Source organism: Cheilinus undulatus, linkage group 1 (genome assembly GCF_018320785.1).
Source record: "Cheilinus undulatus linkage group 1, ASM1832078v1, whole genome shotgun sequence".
NCBI lineage: Eukaryota > Metazoa > Chordata > Actinopteri > Labriformes > Labridae > Cheilinus > Cheilinus undulatus.
In genome coordinates this window covers 15,533,031-15,557,906 of record NC_054865.1, presented here as the reverse complement: position 1 = coordinate 15,557,906, position 24,876 = coordinate 15,533,031, and the positions used below count along the sequence as shown (strand labels likewise).

Sequence of the window (24,876 nt, the reverse complement as noted above, 5' to 3'; positions counted from 1 at the left end):
TAAATTATTTATAATTAAATGTACAACGTGCGCACACGTTATAGTAACAGCGAAAACAAGTGTACTGTGCCAGCCGTCCATGTGAAACACAGAACGCCGTCCAACACACGGCGTGATGTCCAAGATTGCAGCACAGGCGTACATGGCTACATGGCAGATTCAAGCGAAGCCTCGATGAATTTTTTGAATCGAATCACCCAAATAATTCAAGGAATCCTTTCAGCCCTAAATGTAAGTCAATGACAGAGGATTTCGTCACATAATGTCAGTGCCCACATCAAACAGCACTCCCTCCTCCACTAAAGGATATTATTTAGAGAAGTCTGATTGTTGAACAAAAGCGTTTATTCTCAGTTATTTACATTGTTTTATAGGGTAAGCTCAGCTCAGTTGTATGATAAAGGTGATCGGGATTTGCTGAGTGATAAGAGGGAGGAGCAGACACTGCTGTGTCTGTTCACTCTGTCAGTGCTTATTTGGGATTCTCTTGCTTCTTAAATCAGGGGTTCTTATGCATAAAACCACAAATTTACAACTGATCCAGTATAAAATCCTCCACAGAGCACATTACACAGGTGATAAATTACACAAAATGGGCCTCAGCAAATCTGAAAAATGCACTCACTGTTCACTCAACACAACAGACACCATCATGCATGCTTTCTGGCACTGCACTTTAGTCAAGCACGTTTGGGTTCAAGTCACAGATCACTTATCTTCAATACTGGGCTGCCGCATCCCTTTATCCCCCACCTCTGCATTTTAGGAGATTTTTCAGCATTACAACTTAATAACAACACCTCCAGTTCACTATCTACGGCTCTAGGTATCGCCAAGAAAACAGTCCTCTTAAACTGGAAAAAAAGCTCACCTCAGTGTTGCACAATGGAAAAATCTTCTAACAGAACACATATCTATGGAAAAATGACTGCCTCTCTCACCCACAGATCGACTGACTTTAATGAAACCTGGTTCACATTCATAAATAAACTAACCCTTACTGTCACCTGATTTCCAATTCCATCCCTTAACTCATGCGATTATTTAGCCATTATAGTAGAATAATAATGATAATTATTATTATCATTATTGTTAGTATAACCCTTTTTTCCTATTTTATTTTATTTTATTTTTACTATTAAGGGACAGAATAATGTTAATAACAATAATTAGATTGTTATTATAGCTATTATTGTTATTGTCATTTTTAAAAAATTATTAATATTCACAAAGTAATAGTTTGTTATATATATGTATATATATGTATGTATATATGTATGTATGTGTGTGTGTGTGTGTATATATATATATAAATGTATGTACACATATATTTGATATCTTTTTTGATTATTTGATTAATGTATTATTTGCTTATTTGTTTTCTTTATTTTTTATTTTCTATTCTTTTTTTATAACGATTGTTATCAAGCTGACCCCCCCCCACCTTAACTATTTCCTTTCATATACTGACCTACATCAGTATATATTGCATCCTTACAGTGTCCACCCTCCTGTCTTTCATATATTTATACATTTTAATCCCAACTTAAATTTTCAACCCATATCCCCACCTTTTCATTATGTTCCCCAAAAACAAATACATGTACACTCACACACACACACACACCTACACACATAAATACACCCATGCACCCATAGAGCCTTCCAACACCTTCAAACTTAAAATACCTAAATGGTATGAGTTCCTCAAAATAGAGGTGCAGGAGACCAGGGACCCACACTGTACCTGGAGGTGGTTGAAGCGTAGTTTAACACAGCCATGCACTTTCAAGAATAGAAGTGTATAATATTGTATGCATATATACTTATGAAAATGGGTAAAATATATGATTTGAAATCATTTTAAAATATTTAGTTTTTTGCAAGCTATCTGGTGCTCCCTCTCAGTGTCTCGCAAACCCAAAGCAGGTCCTAACCCCCATGTTGAGAACCTTTAACTAAACTGTCCTATTTCCCTTTCAGATCTCTTCAATAAAACGAAACACGATAGCTTGTCTTGTTACAGGATCTGCCCACATCCCTTTTCCCCAGGTTATCCCCCTTAACCCCCACCCAGTCACCCATCATAACACACATATACAGCACATACATAAGCTTAAAATTGTCAACAAGATTGCTGGATTTATAGACATTTGTTTTACCTAAAGAGCTTCTTCTCAATTTCAAAGTGCTTATCTTATTCACTTACACATTAAAGGAAAAGCACATGCTTTAATGCACCTTCATACTTTTGTTGTTTCTGAATTTCTCTTGATTTTGTTTGACATCAGAATGAAAACTTGGCCATAGGTGTTTTTTCTTTCTTGTGTTGCTTGATGTACAAACATTGTAGCTCTAAGAACAGAAGTGGATTCTAAGATGCCCTGCCACAATCTTATGTAATGAAACACCCTTACGATAAAATGCAAAGACAAAAGAAGCACTGACGGCTGCTGAAGATCATGAAGAACTGGTTTCCCTGCTGGGACCATTGGCCTTCTGTAGAAACGTATTAAACTTATCTGCTCCCTGCAGGGTTTTAGACCAGGACTGACTGGTGCTCCCTCAGGGCTGGATAAACTGGTCGTAGTAGATTTGAGCTGAATTGATTACTTAACATGGCCATGCCTCTGGTTTCTATTGGTAATTGAAAAAGTACCACAGACTTATCTGAGTAATGATTCTTTGGTGGGTTTGAATTAAAATACCAGGATCATCTATCATTCCTGTCTTTTAGGCACTTTAGTTGTCAAATTTTATGGGGCCACATGTGTTATTGTTGTCAAAACCTAGGTAAAGAAAGCTCATGTTTACATCTGAGCAACAAGAAATTTCTAGGTCAGCCAGAAAATTTCTGAAGTCTGCATAAAATGGTCAGAGTTTTGCTGGAGTAGGGCTGGGCAGTTGATTGAAATTTAGATTAAATTGCAATATTTCCTACTGCAATTTTAAATCACAGAAGATGCAATATTTCTTTGACCTTAAATGTTTTAAAATAGCAGTTTATTACAATTTTTGAGGTAGAGAATGTGTTTACATGATGCTCTACACATGCAAACAGAGTGTCAGATTAATTTGTAAAAAGTCATACTTGTTTTTGTCTCACTAATAGTGATAAAGACCTAAAATTATCTTTCCATTCAGTTCAACATCACATCAGGTTTGCAATAAGTCAAAGTAATCACAATAGATTTTCTTTCAGAATTGCTAAGTTTTAAAACGTTTAATATTTTCCTTGGTTTTAGTCCTTACTTATGCAAACTGTGTTGTCCAATGACATGACCATTGTCAACAATTAATAGGAGCAATCTCACCAGCACCAAACAGGAAGCTAAAAACTAGTTACCGTGGCGAGGAGGTGAAGGATTGCGCAGATCTCATGGAGTGTGGAAAGAGAGAAAGTGTTGGAGTTTTACAGAAAGAGTAAGAATGCTTCCTTGCCTCTCATTTGTGCCACACTACAGTGGACAGAAGTTGATGCAGCCCTCAAAATCCCAGTTGATCATGTCATAGCTTAACTAGTTAGCTACAGCATGCTCGTCTGATGGCCCAGTGAATATGATACATCCAGCCTCTGGATTTTGATTTCCAAATTTTTAGTTACTGAGGTGCGTGTTTGAAATATATCGTAGTCTTGCAGTAAATGACTCTGCAAAATCTTCAGTCTCTACAAAATCTTGGGTCAGTTCCATTTCTAACTTTTGGTCCTCCATAAATTTGACCGTCCTTTGCCCCTTAAAACAGATTTACAAGAGGTAGTGCAGAAATCCTTCCCTATGAAATGAAACATTTCTAGCTCCTGATATGTCATCAGGAGCTAGAAATGTTTCATTTCATAGGGAAGGAAATGAAACATTTCCTCCCCTATGAAATGAAACATTTCTATCTCCTGATATGTCATCAATTGTTGTTGGCAGCAATGCGTATACAGATGCGAGGGCAATACCAGAAATTTTTACATTTTTAAAATGGCAAGACTGGACATGTATACACTTTTTTAAAGGGAAATACCAGACATTTATACATTTTTTTTAAATGGCAACAGTAGACATTTATACAATTTCCCACACTCTGTTGAAGTGCAAAAACATCTTGATAAGATGCTTAATAAATTTTGGCATCTCTCTCTTTTGCAGCAGCTCTCAGTTAAAATGACTGAACAGTAACTGTATAGTATTATAATCGTATAGTTTCTGTCTTTGTCTGCTGTTTGGTTCTTTGTAGGTAGTAGTTGTTGCTAAAAACGGTTTCCCACTGGTGAAATTTCAGTGAAACAATAAGCAGAGAAAGGCTAAAACACCGGATCTCAAAGCAATTCACAGTTAGGGTGGGAACTTTCTGTCCGTTCCTGTGATGGGCATATTTCCCTGAACACAAAGAGATGAGTTGACACCAGCTTCCCTGCCCTCACTCTACCTAAACCTGTTTTTTGGCCCAGTTTCCACTCTCAGTGGGAAACAAAATATGCATTTGATTTAACAGCCATTGAAAAACCCAAAAGAATAAGAATGATGTTTGCACTCCTTTTATTATGTTACACACTTGATTTAAAGAGAACAAGAGGTCTCAAAGCAAAGTGGATTGGCCAGCTGCTAAACCAGCTGCTAGAACAAATCTCCAACCATGACCAGTATCAGTGCTGGTATGAGCTGATTTCACTCATAAATGATTGGAATCATTATCAGCAGCAAAGAAACATCATTAGGGTATCCCTAGCTTTTCTTGCAGAGAAGCAGTATCAGCTTGATTCCTACAAAAGCACAAATATTTTTGAAGAGTACCTAAACCCTAGACTTTCAACTGAGTTTCATCTATCCTGAAATTTCTGGAAAAGCCTTTTAAACCTTATGAAAAGAGCCAAGAGTGAGGGGGGATAAGAGAGCTGTGAAAAAATATCGATACGGCAATATATCGTGATACTTTGACCTCCGATGAAATATTGATACTTCAACTCTTAATATCGATTTTTTGGTAAAAAATAAAAATTCATATTTTAGCTGAGTTGTTAGTAAAATCTGACTTGCTCACATGTTTGTGTGACAGCGAGTCAAAGAAAGGAAATGCCGTTTGCAAGCTCTGTCTTGCTGCTGTGAAATATAGCGGGAACACCACCAACATGTTCTGTGATTTACAAGTGGTACTGAATTATTGTTAGAGAGTCTTGGCGCTTGGCATATCAAATTCAAAGAGTGTCTGTCAGAGTGGCAGTAAGATCGGTGTTGACTACACAATGACTGAAGATGTCGTCCGAGGTTGGTGGGGTACAGAGGATGACTGTACTGTGAAGACTGGCATTGATAGCTGAAGATGTCATCTTGTAGACTTGACGGTGATGGGGATGTGAAAGATTTCATGCAACCATGTCATGAATGAACTGGTGGAGGAGAAAGCCGTATGTGAATAACCAGCTGCAGCATGATAGGCAGACAGTGAAGAAGTGTAGCAGTGCTATTGGATAGCTGTGACTAGATGATGTTAAGAGTTGATGATCACATGACTGAGTGATCATGCAGGGAGAAGTGCTTGGGTTATAGAGCCTGGATGTATTTTTGAATTGGCATGTGGACTATAGTCTATTCCACGTGTGTTTTTGCGATCTTGTGCAGCAGCACTAATCTCTCTGTAATCCTAAAGTCTCACAGGGACATCTTGTTGGCGGAGCCGTGAATTTCAGTTTTCAGCTTCTATGAGTGATGCTTTTCAAATTTGATTATTGGCCATAATGTCATAACCATTCAAAGTAGACTGACCAAGCTAGCTGAGAGTGAAATGATGATAAACGACAGTGGTTCTCAACTGGTGGGTCTGGAAAAGGGGGTGCAGAGCTGTTTTCAGTGGCTCGCAAGTGTGTGCCCAAAAAAGAATGGTGGCAAAAGGTCCATGGAGCACTGCAGTCCTTATTGGATGGACATGCTTTCATGCATTTTATTGTACTTTTTTTATCATGATGATGGGCAAATTTAAATGTTTTCTTAATGTTTCAACTAATTTTTGTCAATTTCTTGCAAAAACAGAGCTGCCTTACCCTTGATAGTGAGGTAATTTCTCAAGATCTCTGGAAATTTGCAAAAGAAATGTCTGTAATCCTGAGGAAACATTTGAGTTTTCTCCTTTCTCTTTTGTCATTTATATAATTTGTTCCATCCAAGATCCAGACTTCAACATTATTGATTGAATAATCATGCGTTTTCTTAATTTTTGATTTTTGGTCATAATTGGTTGGTCCTGAAGCTAGATCAGTTGAGGACCACTGATATATGAGGTATGGATATTAAAATAAGACTAATGCTCTAATATGATTTTGTTGATCATAAACTTTTTTCAGTGTTTCTGCATCAACACGCTGCTGCATTCAGGTCTTTACTGATCAAATCAGGGCTGCAGGTCTTCTTCAGACAGTCGTCTCAGAACCTCTGTCATTTTTCTCTTAACTTCTGACTCAAAACATGTTCCTCTGAGCACAGACTTAATATTAACAAAAGGAAAAAGTCACATGGTGTTTGATCAGGTGAATAGGGAGTGAGTAGTGATCAAGCACTGTGGTTTGTTGTAAAAACAGAAACTACTGTGTGTGAGGTGGTGCGTTGTCTTGACAAAGAATGAAACCATTTTTCCACAACTGTGCTCTCTTTCTCCAGACTTTTTCTTTCAGTTTTTCTAGGACCTGTTTGTATTCAGACTTGCTTAGTCGTGCTTTCTTCATCCTTGGTGACGATGGTGTTTTTTATCAGTGTAATGTAATCATGTAATCGCTCCTTCTAAAATATTTGGATTTCCTTCAGTTTGTTTCAAAACGTTTCCACACATTTGCTTGCATTTTTCCTTTTGACCAGGAGTCAGAAGTTTGGCACACTCTTTTGTCATTTTTAAATTTTCATATCAAATTAGCCGAACTGTCCCTTTAACTATGGAGACCACTACTGCTGTCATTTTTATACTGAGCAATCAGTAATTTCAAATGATTTGTTCAATTTGTTAAATGTTTTCAGAAGTTTATGATTTGCATGAGTGCCCAGAATCTTTATTCTTTGAAATCCTCTCCGCCTTCACAAATGTTCTTGTGCCAGTCAAACACACGAGAACGTGACATGCAGTACTCACTCAGTAGCTAGCCGTGATCTACAGACATCACTTATGAGAAACTTGCAGCAGTTGTACGTGAACCCGTAACCTTTAATCTATAACACTCAGTGTGACTGTGAACCATGTGGTTTTATCCTCACAATGCAGTGTGTTTACAGTCATACCTCATACATTGAAAGAGAAAGACATTTAAAATGTTTATGTACCATAAATTGTATTATGGCATTTTATTAGCCAAACCTCATATGAACATCAGAAGAACACAAGCAAGTATATTATTGACTTTGTTTTAAGAAAGACAAATTTTATTTCAGATCTCAGGATCAATAGTACTGCAATACCCACAATCCTATAGTGTCACATCAATGTCTCTGGTTGGTGGAGCTGCAAGTTTCAGTTTCCAGCTACTATGAGTGAAGCTGACAGTTTTGTAAAGAGTGGGAAGTTTCTGTTAAGCTCTGTGGTGATGATAGCTAGCACCACGTGTGTCAGATGCCACCAGAGGTGTCAAAAGTATTCACATTCATTACTCAGGTAGAAGTTTAGATACTAGGGTTTAAAAAGACTTCTGTAGAAGTTGAAGTTTTAACTCAACCTTTTTACTCAAGTAAAAGTGTAAAAGTACTGGTTTCAAAACTACTTAAAGTATAAAAGTAAAATTGATGTAAGGGGGATAAAATGCCATTAAGGACAAAAGCTTAGGCCATGCCACAGGGGCCGATAGTGCACTACCCCACCTCCTCAAAAAACATTTTTCTAAAGGCCATAATGGCTATAATGTTATATTAAAATGTTAATGTTGAAAAATTTGGGATGCACCTGTTTCAGCTGCATTTATGCCCATTTAAAATGAATGCATTTTAGTACAATGCAAATACATTCAAAACCATATACAGATGTGTACTACTGAGCGTTAACATGTGTTTCATGGAGCGGAAGATATGATGACTAGTTGCCTATAAGTATTGGCCTTCCTGGCTACCAACCTCCTCGCTGGTGCTTGGTTGGGACGTTTCGCTGGAGTTCTCCTGAGTCTCTGCCGGACACCCTCGTACTAGGCGACATACGTCTGCTGTTTCCTTGCTGGAGTGTGACGTGATTTGTATCATCTGCGCAGGTGCGATGGATTGTGTACAAACCAGTAGGGTGTCGGAATGGTATTATGTTTATACTTCTCATCCAACCACAATTAAAGTCACTCTATCCGGATGGCGCGATTTATCTGGATAGGTTTTAGGTTTTTTTTTAATGTTTTTTTGAACGATGACAAGCTGGAATGAAAACAAGCTGAAATGGAATAACAGAAATGAGGCTATTTTTAAAATGTAAGTAGTAGAAAGAACAGATAATTTCTTGAAAATATAAGGAGTAGAAGTAAAGAGTCGGCTGAAAAATAATTACTCCAGTAAAGTATAGATACCCAAAATTTCTACTTAAGTAAGTTAACCAAGTATTTGTACTTCATTACTTGACACCTCTGGTTGCCACCAGATCAGCCAGTAGGACATTTTTCAAACAATTTAGTTGCTGGTCTGGACCTGTAGATGGAAGTTGATTTGCACAGTTTTATCTCAAAATTCAGAATCTGCCTAATTGGTGCTTAAATATCAAGATTTTGATCCTAACTTATCAACAGCATTAAACCCCCTAGTGTTAAAGAGAGGGGGGTTGAGTTAACCTTTAAAATGATGGCAGTTTATTTAATGAGATCTGTCCAATGGCTGTGTCGCAATCCCTCATTTGAGGATGAATCAGAGAAATGCTGTAGACTTGTATTGAATTTGAATAATCCTGCAGGTAGTCCTTTGCTCTAAGTTAAGTATCATAATATCGATGAAGTAGATTAAAAGATGAACTAAAGAAGAATCTGCTGTCAGGCCTATCACTGGTCATTTTTCTTTCCCTGTGCATGCCGTCAGTGTCTCTCCCTTTCAGTGATCCACGATCTAATCCTTGTATTTGGGTCAGGATAGAGAACTGAATCTGAGCTGCACATATGAGCCACTATTTCTTTGAACCAGATATAGATTCACATAGTTGGAAATTATTCTAATTTATAGAAAAAATACTAAGACGCTGACAGTTCATGCTATAATCTGTAGTGGAAACATACAGTAGCATGCTTGAACACCTGGATTATCTGTTGTTTTCAGCAGCTGTGGAGTGCAAGATTTTAAAACTCCACTATTTCAATCTCCAAGTCTTTTCTCATTTGCAGACATTCTCTTCCATCATCATGTCTACAGGTTTTTTGTGAACACAGGCTCTTGTCTTGTTCCCTGATCTGTCACCTCCCCCTCCTTTCCTCCACTTCCCCTCTCCAGCTGATAACATGGCCGGTCATCGGTCGCAGTTAATGACAATGCAAACAAGGCCAGTAAGAGGCTTATGGAGCTGTGTTGCTTTACAAAATCAGGGTTTGTGAGAGGCAGCAGCATTAGCTGAGGGCAGGTACCAGAGCTGTTTGTACTGCAGAGATGGCTCACAGTGATGACAGCTTAAAGCTGAAATGATGCCTCACAATAAACATGAACTGCCTTGTCAACCTGCTGTTTGTTCATCTCTCTGAAACAGAGATCCGGTTTTACGTAATAAGACTGACTCTGCACAATAAACAAAATGAATGATAGATGAGTAAGCTGATATTTTATTTAGAGGAGTGCCATCATCATTCCTGTATTTAAACTTTGTTATGATTATAGTAATAATCAAACAACATAAGCTCCTGATCAAAATCTTAAGACCAGTTGAAAAATTGCAAGAATTTACATTTTGCACTGTTGGATCTTAAGAAGGTTCTAAGTAGAGCTTCAAAATGCAGAAAGAAGAAATGGGAGCGAGACAAAAAAAAAACTGAGCAAGCAATTGATTGAAAACAACAATTAAACTGAAATAGGCTGTTCATTGGCTGATAAAAAGTTTAAGACCACAGCAAAAAAAAAGACAAAGAAAAAAAAAACCCCTCAAAACAGAAATAAAAGTTTCAAAAAAGGACTCAGTAATGAGTAGCTTCACCGTTCTTGTTGATCACTTCAAAAATTCATTTCGGCTTGCTTGATGCAGGTGTTTCCAGGAGGCTAGTGGGAACGTTGCTCCAAGTGGTGAAGATTGCTTCACAAAGGGCATGCACTGTCTGGAACTGATGTCCATTTTTGTAAACTTTCCTTGCCATCAATCCTCAAATGTTCTCAGTTGGATTTAGATCACGGGAACATGCAGGATGGTCCAAAAGAAACACTATTCTCCTGGAAGAAGTCCTTTGTCAGGCGTGCATTGTGAACTGCAACATTGTAGTGTTGAAAAACCCAGTCATTACCACACAGAAGAGGGCCCTCAGTCATGAGGGATGCCCGCTGCAACATCTCCACATAGCCAGCCATTTTATGCCCCTCAACAACCTGAAGCTCCATTGTTCCATTGAAGGAAAAAGCAGCCCAGATCATGATGGCGCCCCCTCCGCTGTGCAGCGTAGAAAACATCTCAAGTTGGATCTCCTTGTCATGCCAGGAGCGTTGGAAGCTATCAGGACCGTCAAAGTTACATTTTTTCTCATCAGAGAATAAAAATTTCTTCCACCTTTCAATGTCCCATGTTTGGTGCTCCCTTGCAAAGTCCAAACGGGCAATTATGTGGCATTGGAGGAGACAAAACCTTTGAAGACGTTTTCATTTTTTTAAGCCCTTCCCTCGCAGATGCCGTCTGATGATTATTGGGCTGCAGTCAGCACCAGTAACGGTCTTAATATGGGTCAAGGATCATCCCTTGTCTTGACAGACAGACAATCGGATCCTCCGGCTCAGTGCCAGTGAAATTTTTTGGGTCTACCACTTGACTTTTTTGTTCTGTAACCCTCAGGATCTTTTAAGAAATTCAAAATGACTGTCTTACTGCAACCTCAGCAGTGATGGTGCATTGCAAGAGGCCTTGCTTATGCAGCTCAACAACCTGACCACGATCAAAGACAGAAAGCTTTTTTTCCTTTGCCATCAGGAAGTCATGACAGTGTGAATACCTGATAGAAAATGACATGGAATCCACATTTTTGTGCAGATTTTGTCTTTTAAAGGCTGTGTTCTTAAACTTTTGATCAGCTGATGAACAGCCTATTTCAGTTTAATTGTTGTTTTCAATAAATTTCTTACTCAAATATTTTTTTTTGTCTCGCTCCCATTTCTTCTTTCTGCATTTTGAAGCTCTACTTAGAACCTTCTTAAGATCCAACAGTGCAAAATGCGAAATCTTGCAATTTTTCAACTGGTCTTAAGATTTTGTAGATAACAGTTTTACCACTGCAGTAAATATAGAAGTCTTTTTCTCAGAATGTTGGGTAGTTTCCTGTTTTTTTTCTTACTAGTACCAGCAGACATCATTTTAGACAGTGTCACCTGCTCTCCTGTCTGTAAGAGACACTCATCTCTCTCTCTCTCTTCTTATTGCAGGTGTTTTGTTTAAATATGCAAATGTCATTTTCGAAGCTCTGTTGCTTTTCAGTATATCAATATTCCAAAAATGCAGATTGCATTTTTTTTCAACATGTGGTGTGGATCGAAGTATCAACCTTTCTGTAGATATGGAAATCTTTAAGTATCTGATAATTCGATTCAGTTCCTATTCCGGGGTTCACGATTGGGTTCAGAATTGATTTTCCGTTCAAATTAATTCCTAATTCACAACATACCCTATTTCTTACAAAGAGGTGATAGTTTCAGCATCTACTGTAGTCTTCTGTGCATTAAGGGGCTGCAGATTATTGTTTAACATTAAAAAGCTCTATAAAATGTGCTCAAACTAATGCTTTTTTAGCATATTTGTAGCATCAAAATATTCAAGGTTCATGGTGGCTCCCCTTGAGTGTGTGGCGCTCTAGGCCCCCACCTGAACCTGGTGATACAGCTTTATATTTTGCAGATATTTAAGGCTGATAAAACTTTTAAAGTGCTGATATGTATGGCCGATATATCAGCTGTAAATTTCATCTTTGCAGAGAACTGTATGCCCATAATGCATTTTCCGTAAATATGCTATGACACTACAGTGAGGGTTGCCACTGAGTCATAGTTGCATTTAGTTACAGCTCAAGCTATTTAGTAGTGACTTTGTATCTGGGAATGGCATTTACGGACCAAAGTTTGATGAAAGATGAACACTGTCACAATAATGTGAAGTTTTGGCCAGCAGAGGGTTAGCATTGCACTGAAACAAGTAGGAATGGGCCTGGCTGAATAAGGCTTACACATGCTGTAGTGCAAAAGCTCCCCTGCACCACCTCTTTATAGATTATAGATTTCATTCAGCTGTTTTAGTGTTTACTGAACTGGATGTCTATGACTTCATGAGATACAAGCTGGAGGATTTTGTTAACTTTGGTGTTTGCATACCAAGGATGTAAGAACATGAAACGTCTTGTTAAGAGTTAGTCAATGCTTTAGATAATGCTGACTCCTCTTTGTCTTGGTTTTTTTCTTCAGCTGTCAGTGATGTCCAGACCTTAGACACAGACCAATCCTCCCTCCCATCATGGACTCTAAAAAGCCAGGTGTGCTGCGGAATATCCGCAGGAAGATTATGCCACACCTGCGACGAGACAAGGCAAATAAGTTGGACGTCCCACGCGAGCATGGCCTGGATCACAGGATAAGCTCCTCTGTCCCTGACATCAGGATCATGAGGCAGGAGTACACTCCTATCACCGCCAAGACGCAGCTCCAACAGTACAACTCTCCCTGCTACAGCAGCCCAGTATCACCGCTCAACAAGCCTGTTAGGAGCCCTGGAGGAGGTGGGAGTGGTCTGAGGAGGGAGGTGGTAGATGGAGGAGGAGCAGGGTGGAGTGAACACAGGCTGAGCGTGCCCATAGACTGCACTGACTGGGCTTCCTCTCAGGAGTCGTTCAGCAGCATTTATGAGGAGGAGAAGAGCTCTCCAGAGAGAAACTACAAAGCTGCTCGAGGCATGGAGCCTGAAGAGCTCGGCCTGCCCGAGATGATGACTGTCTACAGCCCAGACCCTCCCTCTGTGGAGGTCTCCAAGGACAGCTTACAGGTACAGACACTGCAGCTTAATGTTGACTCAGTATAGAGAAGCACCTAACAGATGGTCCTAACATACACCTGGATACTCATGTAGATTTGGACTTTTTATGCGTCATTTAACATCTAAGGCTTCTGGGGATTCAGACACAGTAGAATGAGCAATTAGGGCTGAAAGTTGTCACAAAACCACAACTTAAAACTAAAAGACAGTTGTAGTAAAAACCAAACGATATGGATAACTGCTTCTAAACCACAGTAACAAAAATGCAAGTCCTAGGCACCAAATTGTGTTTGATTTCCTGTATTCAAGTAGCAAAATTATAAGTAAACTCCTTCACACAGTCTATATTGCACAAAATCATTGGTAAAATTTCTGAACTGAAGCATTAATGTGTTTAGACAAGTTGGACAAAAATCTCTTTGCATACGGCAGCTTTTGGTTAAGTATGACTGAAGATTAGTCCTGGTTTTTGAAACTTTTTGATCCTATCCGACATCTACAATAACAGATGTATTTGTTATAATCAGGGTGTTAAAAAGGATTGGAGTATTGTAAATGCACAACAATAACTTGAGTCCTAAGCACCAAATTTTGACCAATTTCTTGTGCACTATTACTACATTTGCAGGCAAACTCTTGCACTTTGTCAACATATTCCCTGTGAAAAAATGCTAATAATGAGGTCATAATAATATATTTTTCATATAACATGTTTAAAAAACAGGAGTTTGCAAAGTGTTGTGACATATGTGCAAATGCATACACAAAGATTATGATTATACAAAAATATGATTGCCTTATGAGTATTGGAAAATGTGGATTTTGGACTGAGTAACACTAGCAGTCCCCCTGTTTACAGGCTGAAATTGTCAACAAATAAAACTTCTTAATACTTTATGGCCTTTTTTTTTTCAACAATACAATCTTAGTTATCTTAATGAGAAGTATTGAAAAAATCCAAACTCAAAGAAACTTAAATCTTCATGCCTACTTTAAACCAGAGGCTGCTGCAATGGAAAGAGAAGGTACTGTCTGAATTGCACAATAGCATTTGCAGCATGCGGAAATGTCACCAATGCTTTTTTGCAGTGTAGATAGGGACTTCAGTTGTCACAAACACAGACATTTTAAAATATTTCCCCTCAGTTATCAAACATTATCCAGGTGAATCATCTGTTAAATTCTACTAGAAGGCTGCTCCTCTTATTTTTACTCTTAAACTATGACTGAAGCTCTGAAGGTTTTTTAAAAACTTTGGTACTTCTTATCACTACCAATCACTGTTACCAAAGAGATTCTGTTGTTTTATAACACAAGGCATCAAAATGCATAGAAGTGCTGAAAGTTTTGACAACCGTCTTACAGTATTGTACTGTTTTCCTAGTACAAGACAGGTAAGCAGATAATGCATTTCTTTCTCATGAACCATCGGGTTTGTGTACAGTTGTGGGTGTGTAGTGTCATGTGTGTTTGCACAGGATGTCCAGAGGTTTGACTTGCAGGAGCTGGATGAAGTTGTAATCTAAAGCTCGTCCAAAATCAACAGTCAACAGTAGCGCTGAGTAAACTATGACTGCGCATGTTTTTACGCTGCCAAAGCACTAGATTTAATCAACTACGCCTCTGAAGCATTTTTGTTTTATCAGCTGTGACAAGGATGTGGCATGTGTGCTGAACTAGCGTGGTCACATACCTGGTACACCTGAGTCCTGGGGATTGTTTGTTTACTTTACTCTAAAGGAGGAAGGCAGTATTTCCTATAGTCATGTCTGTACACTTTCAGAGCTATTATTTTTTTTGACTGTGATTTGATCTACAGCAATGAGATAATCAATGACTTAATCATGTTATCTAATCAGATGTTTTTAAGAATATTACAGGAGGGAATCAGCAGATAATTTTACTTTCTCACAGCTTGGGGACTTAAAGGAGCAAAACTTGCATGTCATGTTGAAAATATTTGGACAATTTTTATGTTATTGCATGTGCTTGTTAAAAAAAATCTTTTGCAGTATTTTTTTCTGTTTACGCTTTATTTTTACTAATTGTGCACAAGTATAAAAAAAACCAAATGCTAATCAAAATAAACAAGATATGGTGTTGGAAGGCATTAAAGTTAGTTATGAAATAATCAGATATGATAGGCAGGAGTGAAACACTTACTTAAAGCAGCAATTTGTAATATTTCCACCTTAATAATTGTCCAAACAATTAGCAGGAAGAGAGAAATCCATCCCATGCCCACAGAGTGCCCTGGTCACTTGCTTTTAGCACTACGTAACTTTGGTTGTGTGGAGGGCTTTGCAGCAATAGTTCAGCCGCCCTCAGCTTTAAAGTAAGCACATCTCTGTTACAGAGGCTGAGGTTAAAAAAATTGAAACAGAGAGGTGATGGATGAAGCTGAGAAAGGGAGAAATAGTGAGCAAGCAAAAATCTGGACTAGAGTAAATACTGCACAGGCTTTTACAAGTTGGCAGGTAGGCTGCAAGTCTGTTGCCAAGCTGGCCATGTTGTTAAATAGTTGTAGACATACCAGCAAGTTGTTTAATAATCTGTCCAAAGGCAAAAGGGAGAGCAACAATCGGACTGAGTAGTGTACATCCTTACAGACAGTACACATAATCGACTAGAATGGCCGTCTGAGGCGGCAGACCCATGCCTAAGCAGTGCCACCAAGGAACTCGCACTTCCTTTCATCACTATGGTGTTCAAAATTTCAAAGTCAGAGAAAAACCGAATGTGTGCATAGATCATCACCAAAATTGAATCGATTCTTCCCTGTCACTATCCCAATATTCCCTGAAAGTTTGGTGAAGATACGGAACCCTTTACATAATCCCCTGCCAATTTAATCGGCGTGGGTAATTACAACATAGTGTAAGGCTGTATTGTTATGGTGTCAGCATTGTCTCATGTTTAGCAGCTTTATCAGATATAGAAAATCATTGACGTTATCTGAGGTGGAATCCTGCACTGGGATGGGTATAAGGGATGTTCCTATCCCATTTTTTTCCTTCCCGAAAGGATTTTGATACCAAGGTGTTGGGTATCTGCCAATACTGTGTACTGATCCGATACCAGTGTGAACTTTCTGGACTAACTGTGCAGACTAGCACTTTATTTTAGACCTATATTTGACTCAGAACATGGCTCTACCTGCATTTTAAGCAGTATTGGACTTTTTTCCGATACTGGTAGCAGAATCGGAGCAACCCTAATGGGTATCCATGGAAAATGAGAGCTACGAGTAGAAAATATGATTATGTCATTTCACTGGTACCAGCTAGGGGTGGATTTTTTCTACAGAGGCCACGATATGGTATGTAACAAAGTACAGGGGCCCCAATATGATATGTCCCACCATACAGAGGCCAGAACAGAACATGTTTTGTATCACGATTAGAAGGCAAGATACGATACGTACGTATCCCGACACAGGCCACGATAGGATATGTATCACAGTTCAGAGGCCATTACACGATAGGCGCTGAGCTCTGGTCTAAGGTTTGTAAACCATAAATCAAGAAATCCATCTTTTGTTGTCTCTAATCGTGTTAGTCTTCAAATTAAATTCATAAGTTTAGAGTCTTACAAATGTACCTCAGCTAGCAAGTAATAGATTATTCTCTGATCCATTTAGCCACAGACTAAAGACATCAAAGAAACAGCTGAATAAACATATATACATGCAAATGGTTTGCAAACAGAGGGCTGTAGACACTAGTAAAGTCATATTTGCTCAAAATCCAGTAATATCACTGCACCAGTCAGTGGTTCTTTGGCTTGACACTATGGATGCTCTGGTTTACTATTGGCATGAGCTGATATCAGCCCAAACAAACACTGGCCAACTGATGTGCCATGAACAGATACAGGTTAGCACTGTGTATCTGTTGTTATCTATTCAATTCTATGCTGACATCTGATTTATCTAGCTGCTGAATCAAATAAGAGACTTTTGTGAGGCAAAGAAGTAACCAGTTAGACAAACTCTGCTCTGTTTCTTTGATCAAATGTGAGAGAAAACTTGGGCATACAGGAAGTCTGACCTGCAAAAATAGTAAGCTCAATTATTCAGCTGGATTATTACCTCAAAAGTTAACTGTTACTTGTCAATTATGCTGTTTCAGCTCTGTGACCCTCTGACCTCTCAATGATCTTTTGCTCTCTCCATCATCAATCATCCATCATCAAAAAGAGAGACTACTTTATCCATTGGAGCCGTGCAACTCAATCTAAAACACCTGCACAGCTGTTATGAAAAGTATCATTCTGGTTTTTATTGGATGCTGATTATTTTTCACACTCAGATTTTTTTTTTAAGTTGTAATGATTTAGAGTTACATTCAAGAGATTTGGAGTATTTAGAAGGCTGTCTAAGTTTGATCATGCACAAAAGGGGTGGTGACCTAGTGGTTAATTTGAATGCTTTATGTACAGAGACCGTTGTCTTCAAAGCAGGCAGCCCAGGTTCAGTTTCAACCTGTGGTTCCGTTCCTGCATGTCATCGTCCACTTTCTCTTTTGCATTCAGACTCTATCCACTGTCCTGTCCCTCAGTCACAGGCAAAAATGTGTAAAACTAATCTTTGAAAAATTAAATGTCAAAAAAACATAAGGACAGAGCCCTTTATGATGTCTGTGAGAAAATAACTTTCATTCCCATGACAGAAAAGTAATTATTTTGTGGCCATAGAAAGTAAAACATTGGAAATGGGATAATTCCAGTTCAAGATTGTGTGCTCTTGCCAGCTTTGATGCGATACTGTTCATTATGCAGTGAATGAATGCATTAATAAGATGTTCTCATTTACTAATCTTAGAGGCAAAAACTCAACTCGGCTCGGTGCTGAAGCCTGGCTATGAACTCTATTATTGTCCAGCTGTGTTCTGTCAATCTGAACATGCCATGGCTCCAAGCGTGCTCTGATGTGACCTCAAGGTCTCTATATACCGTAACATGATACGTAAGTTAATATTTATGCAAGGATGGGAACTCAAGTTTGAAGCTCAGACCTGATTCACCCACAGAAGTGACTCGAGACTTGACTTAGACTTGCCTCTCAAGACTTCACAACGAGACTCTAGCTCGATTGTTTTATTTTGCATTGCTGCTGCATCAACGATTCTAGCTGAAGGCCATTTCCTCACATTATTTGAAACACTCCACGTCTAGAGCGTGAGCAGCCAAGTGGCCACATCACCTGCTTCAACAGACGGGCCGGCTCCAGGCATAGTCTACATCAGGGCTATTCGGTAACTTAAGAATGAGGACCAGTTCCTGAGAAATGATCCCTGATGGAGGGCCTGAGAGATCTGTCCTATTTTTACAACTTCTCTCAATGAAACCTTTCTGCATTTTGCCTCTTCCATAGACACAAGCACTCTTTCACAGTCTCTGTGTCTGTAAAATGTTTTTCTTTTGCCTAAAATTCCTGCCACTGCTAGTGCTGTTGATTTAGCTCTCTTGTTCTTTACAAGTCTGAAAAATGGTCCAAAAAATTGTTGCTTGTAACATGAGGCCAGCCCCAAGATCTTCTTTGTGGTGTCAAAGTTAACAAGAACTGCCTTTAAATTCTTTCTCAAGTTGTATTCCTTGTACAATTATGCATTTATGCAGTCTGTGCAGAGTAAACACATGGGCTTTCACAAACAGATGTAAACACATACTTTTCTATCCAATCCCTGTTGAACTCTCTGTTCTCTGCATCTATGTCTTTTGTTGAGGAAGAAAGAGACATTTTGTCTGGCTTACATGCTAGCAAGAACATGGCCACAAAGGTGTGTGTTGAGTCAACAGAGTGGAGAGCAGCTCATGTTAGGCAGAAATGAGAGGATTTCTATAGATAAGAATATCTGTGACACAGAGAGGTTGTACAAACATATTTTTAAGACAAAAAACAGTAAAGTCATACCCTTAAGGGAAATTCACAGTTTACACTCTATTTTTTACATGTTACACACACATTGACAGAGTGATGGCCTTGCTGCTCTCACATGGACATGGTCCAACCAGGACTCTAACTGGCGACCTTCGGATTCCCAGCCCAGTTCCTTCCAGCCCAGTTCCTTCTAGACCGAGCTACTGACAATGCATCTCAGAGCAAAAACCAAGCCATGAGGTCAAAGAAACTTCCTGCAGAGCTCAGAGACAGGATTGTTGACAGGAACAGATCTGAAGAAGGCAACAAAAAATATTCTGCTGCACTGAAGGTTCCCCAAAGCACAGTGGCCTCTATAATTCTCAAAAGGAAGAAGTTTGGCATGACCTGGACTCTTCCAGGGCCTGGCCACCTGACCAAACTAAGTTATTGGGGATGAAGAGCCACAGTAAGAGAGGAGACCAAGAACCTGCTGGTCACTCTGACTGGGCTGACTGAGATCCTGTGTGGAGATGGGACAAAGTTCCAGAAGGACAACCATCACTGTTGTCCTCCACTGGTCTGGGCTTTATGACAGAGTGCTGGATGGAAGCCTCTCCTCAGTGCAGAACACACAAAAACCCACTTTTATTTGTTTTGCAAACTCCAGAGCAAGAGGGAGGGAGTCTCTCAGTCAGCAGGATTGAGAGAAGTGGGATGCTCCTAAGCTAAATTTAAATTAAAATAAAGGGTCTGAATACTTATGCAAATTTGCTGTTTCAGTTTTTTTATTTTTCTTAAATTTTAAAAAATTCTAAATTTCTGTTTTTATTTTGTCATGCTGGGTTACTGAGTGTAGATTAATGAAAATATGTTTTCAACTGTAGCATTAGGCTGCAACATTAGAAAAACAAAAAAAGTGAAGGGGGTCTGAATACTTTCTGAACGCACTGTGTGTAGTACAGACGCCATACTTTTTTCTCTCCCAGATGTCCCCAAGAGTTCTCAGTACAAAACATTTCCCTTTCATTAAGATTATTTGGAACACTTTTTAGGTCATAAGAAATGTCCTTATTTATGATTCTTTACACAAAACTCACACAATTTTTGCTTTTAATGTTCATAAAAAGGATGTCTAAAACTTATTTTATCATTACCTTGGTTAAAATTGTATGCAGCAGTTAAAACATTTTGTAAAACACTACTTTTCATCAACAGTTTATCTTCATCTTACATCCACGTTTTTCACATGATTGAACAGAGAAAAAAAAGTATTTTATGTGTAGATTTGACCTCATGCTCATGCATAGTGGTTAACTGATATCTATTACTGGGAAGTAAATTAATCACATACCAATAGTTAGATCAGTGATTGCAGTTAGAGTGGTATATGAATATGCTTGGTAGGAATTTAATTCCTACCAAGCATATCCAAACTATAATTGATTCAAATACACTTCCTTTTATTAGTTAATCTTTAACAATGAGGAATACAGCGCCAGGTGATAACAAGTGTATAGTTCACATCTTTTAGTGTCACAATAAACAGGAAAACAACGCTCCCTATTATCTCCTCATGACGGAGATTAAACCCACATTTGTTTGAATAATTTGACAGTGCAAAAATAGTTTAATGTAAATTTCTTTCCTTTATTCCTGGTTTTATTGTTGCTTCAGTTCAGAAGAGACCTATTGTAGAACAAGAAGTGATACACGGCCCACATTAGATCTTTGCTGGGGAAATAAATGTGATTTTCAAGGAAGACATTAAACAGTGAATGTTGTGTGATTGCACCCCAACCTGTGTGATGACATTTAGTACAGTAAGCTCTCAGCTCATGCCGACTCAGACTTTGTTCTTTGGCTCTTAAAAGCTTTCCCTAAAATAAACAAAAGGAAAGAACACTTAACATGCCTACTCTAGCGAGATCCCACAGATTAATGCAGTTCTAATGAAATAATTAAACTGTTATTGGTTAAATTTATTTCCCTTTTTTTCCGGAGTAAGCTTGCTAAAAGATAAACTAAGCCATTATTCCTATGCTCAGTGGATGGCACCATCTATCAGTTATGAATGTTATGCTAATTCAGTAAATTCATGAGTTGACAAGGAACTATTAGAAGTCTCTGCAAGGCTACAGAAACTGACAGTTACAACTAGGGATGCCACAATACTTCATAATGCAATTATAATCAAATCAAATAAAAGATAATTCTGGTACAGAGATGAAAAATGGTCAAACAAAGTACGCTTGAGCCCTAAAGTTCAGTTTGCTCCATACTGTGCTAAAGTGTCATACACTTCCTTTACTCTTACACAGAAAAGGTGGGCTTCAACACTGCACAATTGCCTATGAAAGCACGCAAGCATGTGACCTAAAACTGATACAACCTATTTGCTTGGAGCAATGTGAGTGCAGGCCAGCAGGGACCTGGGGAGGCTAGACAAGCTTCAGCATGATACAGGGCAACTGGGCCTGATATGAATGTACCTTAAGTAACCAAGTAGGCATCTTTTAACTTTAAAAACTACTTATTTAACATTGTTAAGAAAAGTATCATTGAAACAATGTTCAAAATTTGCATTCTCAAGCAAAATAGATCGTTCCTTTATTTTCATTTACTACAGCACAGACCTACATCAGCTACCCTGTATATGGCAATTTCCATTACATTTTAGCATCAAGCTACCAGACTAAGCTGCACATCCCTGTTCATTTGTGAGAAATAAGATTTTTTTTTTTTCATTAAGACAGTGATTTTCTTTGAAATGCACATTTCTAATCAAACATTTATCAATAGGTTGTTTGCAGGTGGCTTCATGTCACAGTAAAGAAGTCCAGATTGGGGCTGACAAAAAGGGGAAAAAGCCAGCAAAAACTGGATAAAAAGTTTGAAAAGAAGAGGCAACAACGGGTGTAAGCTGGCATAGGCACCCAAAAAATGACCAAAATTACTTTAAATTGACAATAAAAGGGCATGAAGTGGCAAAAATGTGTTAAAAGTTGCAATAAGAAGGTGCAGAAATAGGCAAACAATAGTAAAAAGCAATTAAAAAGTAGAATAAATAAATAAGTCCAACATCAGAATGCAATAGCAGCTTTACACACAATTCAGCTTCAAAATGAAGGAACTCTTAGTGAGAATGCTAGCAGCAATGCTACTGACCAAACACTTGCATTGATATAATCAATAAATCATAACTGGGAAGAGCCCGTTCTCAAGGTCTTTTCAAGGGCCCAGCTAATTCTGTGGACAGGCCTGCTGATGATAACTGCATGTTAGGGTCCACCTGTGCCGACTGTTCTCTCTTCCCATGAATACAAAAAACTCATTTGTTCTATTTTTATTATAATTTTGTAAACGTGAAAATTTGAATCAAAACACCAAACATTAACACTGACATTGACATGCTTGTATGCCTCACAGTCTACATTTATAGCATGGTTGTCAGTTTCTAATTGCTGTCACAAGTAATTCTTAAGATTGTTATTATTTCATTACAAATGCTTTTGCATGGTGTGAATCCATAAATCACAGTTTGAAAACTTTAAACACAACCATTGTCTTTGTATTATAGAAATTCAACGGTAGAGTCAAGCTGAATTAAGATTATCTGACTTGATTTGACTCACTGTACACAATAGACGTGCTGTTTAATCCAGGGGGGTTAACTGGGGCTCTGCAGGTCCTTGAACTCAATGCCCCTTACATGTGTTTAAAACACAAAGCAGAACTGGACAAAAGCTGAAAAACAAACTGGAAAGTCATGATTTTCTTATTCATTCCTGAAATGCACTTTCTCCCAGTAAACCTGCTAGTGCTCTATCATGAAACTTCATGAAGGTCTGTAAACAGTTTTTGAGATTTAATGTTGCTTAATACATTTCTAAATGAAAATTTCAAGGAATGATTTTGTGCTTTTTCCAATAAATGATAGAAAATAAAATTCTCAGTTTGTCAGAGCTTCTACGAGGAAGTAAAGGCTTATATTTGTAACAGAGGTTTTAGATTCTTCCTTTTTTCATTATTTTGTGCTTGGTTTGAAGCCGTTCAGTCCCCAGGTTGCAGGAATTTCTAATAAATACTCAGAGGATTTGTGCTGGCTGGAGGTAGAAATGAAAGCAGCCTGGAACTTCCCTCTTTCATAATCTGGGACTTTATACTCTTTAAATATCACAGGATAGATTTTTGATGTGCAACTCTCTTTGTGTCTGCAGAATGAAGATATAAACAGTAACGCCTTGAAAGAAGGGGACAACCAAAATGTAAGTGCTGCTATTCAGTCTGGTCATTTTTTACTTAGTCTGTTGATTCAGATGAGGTGAAATACCTGCGTTGCCTGTTTTTCTATGAAACAAGTACAAATAATCATGCTGAAAATTTGATTTTAGGTTGTTTTGCCCTGAGCTACATGTGTGCAGTCAATAGGGCTCTGCAGGAGGCCTTTCCCTTCATTTCTGCAGAAGCATTGTCTTTAAGGGCACGCTCACGTCAAAGTTTAAATCCAGATTATTGTGTGTCCCCTGGGATATTATGAAACAACAGTATTGAGTCTGTGTGCGTCTTTCTGGTCTCTGTGGCAGGTCACGGTCAGGGCGCTGAGCCGGGTGATTCTGGGTGATATGGGTTTATTCTCTGAAAGATGCTCAGTTTGGTCAAGGGGCTTAATAGTGATTACAAAATCCATGACATAAACAGGGAGCATAAAACAGCATTAAGCCCCACAGGGAGGGTGCCCATATATACAGTGCATTTAGCAAAATACAAGTACAAAATCAGGAGAAAAAAAACACACTAAAGTAAATTCCAGCATGTGAAGATCAAGTGATGTTCACATAGATAAATGAAAGCAGAAGGAAGAAGCTTTAGTTTTGTGTCACAGTTTAAAAGAAGCTTAAAGCAGTATTTTTATATGACTGGCTTTTGCTGCCATAGAGACAGTGTCGACACCATCATTGTTAAAAGAGATAACTTAATATGCAACAAAAAGAGAAAAATGAAGAGTGGTTTTGTAATAATAGAAAACAACATTATCCCCTTGAAAATTCAAGGGCCCATCATCAGGACAGCTGCAGATATTTCTTGTAATTATTCAGTTATCTACAGAATGACTGTTTATAAGTATGCCACATATTTTACAGTACATCACCAAAAAGCTCTGATTCTCAGGATTCTAACCATTCCAGGATAAAACCACCACAGTAGCCACGATTAAGGCTTTTTTTAAGCTACAAACAAGGGGGGGTGGAACAGAACATACACAAAAAATTAACTTCAACATTGTTTATGACGGTAATATTTATTAGACTTTAATAGGCTAGTTTGTATGCAATTTCAGAAATCACTGCATATCCAAGTCTTTGTCCTCCTCTTTACTGATGTCAAAATTTAAAAAAAGGCAAGAGTTATTTGTGCAGATTTGTGCTATGACCAGATTTTGTTATGATCGAGTTTAGTTTAGTTTATTTACAGGACAGTGTGCAGTGTCATTAACTATTAAAAAAATAATAATAAAAAGATGGCTGCACCAGATTTAGTGTGATGCTAATTTCATCTGTAGTCCTCACATTATTATGATAGCACTTTTTTTTCTTTTTTTTTTTTTAACTTGCAGAGGGTCACTGCTGGAGGGTAATGCTTTGCGGGAAAAGTTTGAGTTTTAAAGGTTCAGTCAAATGACTTCTTCAGTCAGATTTTGAACAGAACTACCATCAGTGAAAGAGAATGTGCACATTACAGAAATGTTGCTGTTTGATCTATTAAATAAAGACAATGTGCTGGACTTTTTTGCATTTTTTAGTGAAACAGAGTGCCAAGGACTTAGATTTTTTGCCGTTGTATCTGGTTGTATCTAATTTTCACTGGTATGATATTAAATTAAAATTCTGGTGTTGTGA

At 38.3% G+C, this 24,876-nt stretch overlaps 1 protein-coding gene across 5 annotated transcripts in view; it reads left to right on the top strand.

Moving 5' to 3' along the window:
* The window catches only part of LOC121507593 (multiple C2 and transmembrane domain-containing protein 2-like), a 99,085-nt gene that overhangs the window by 9,348 nt on the left and 64,861 nt on the right, over positions 1-24,876 (top strand). For 4 of the 5 annotated variants that reach the window (XM_041784022.1, XM_041784021.1, XM_041784023.1 and 1 more), the window contains exons 2-3: positions 12,552-13,125; positions 23,197-23,244. In XM_041784022.1, the coding sequence (XP_041639956.1) occupies positions 12,601-13,125; positions 23,197-23,244 (573 nt within the window). In that variant the 5' untranslated portion in view covers positions 12,552-12,600. The remainder of the gene's footprint in view (positions 1-12,551; positions 13,126-23,196; positions 23,245-24,876) is intronic. The other variant, XM_041784024.1, reaches the window with a different exon arrangement.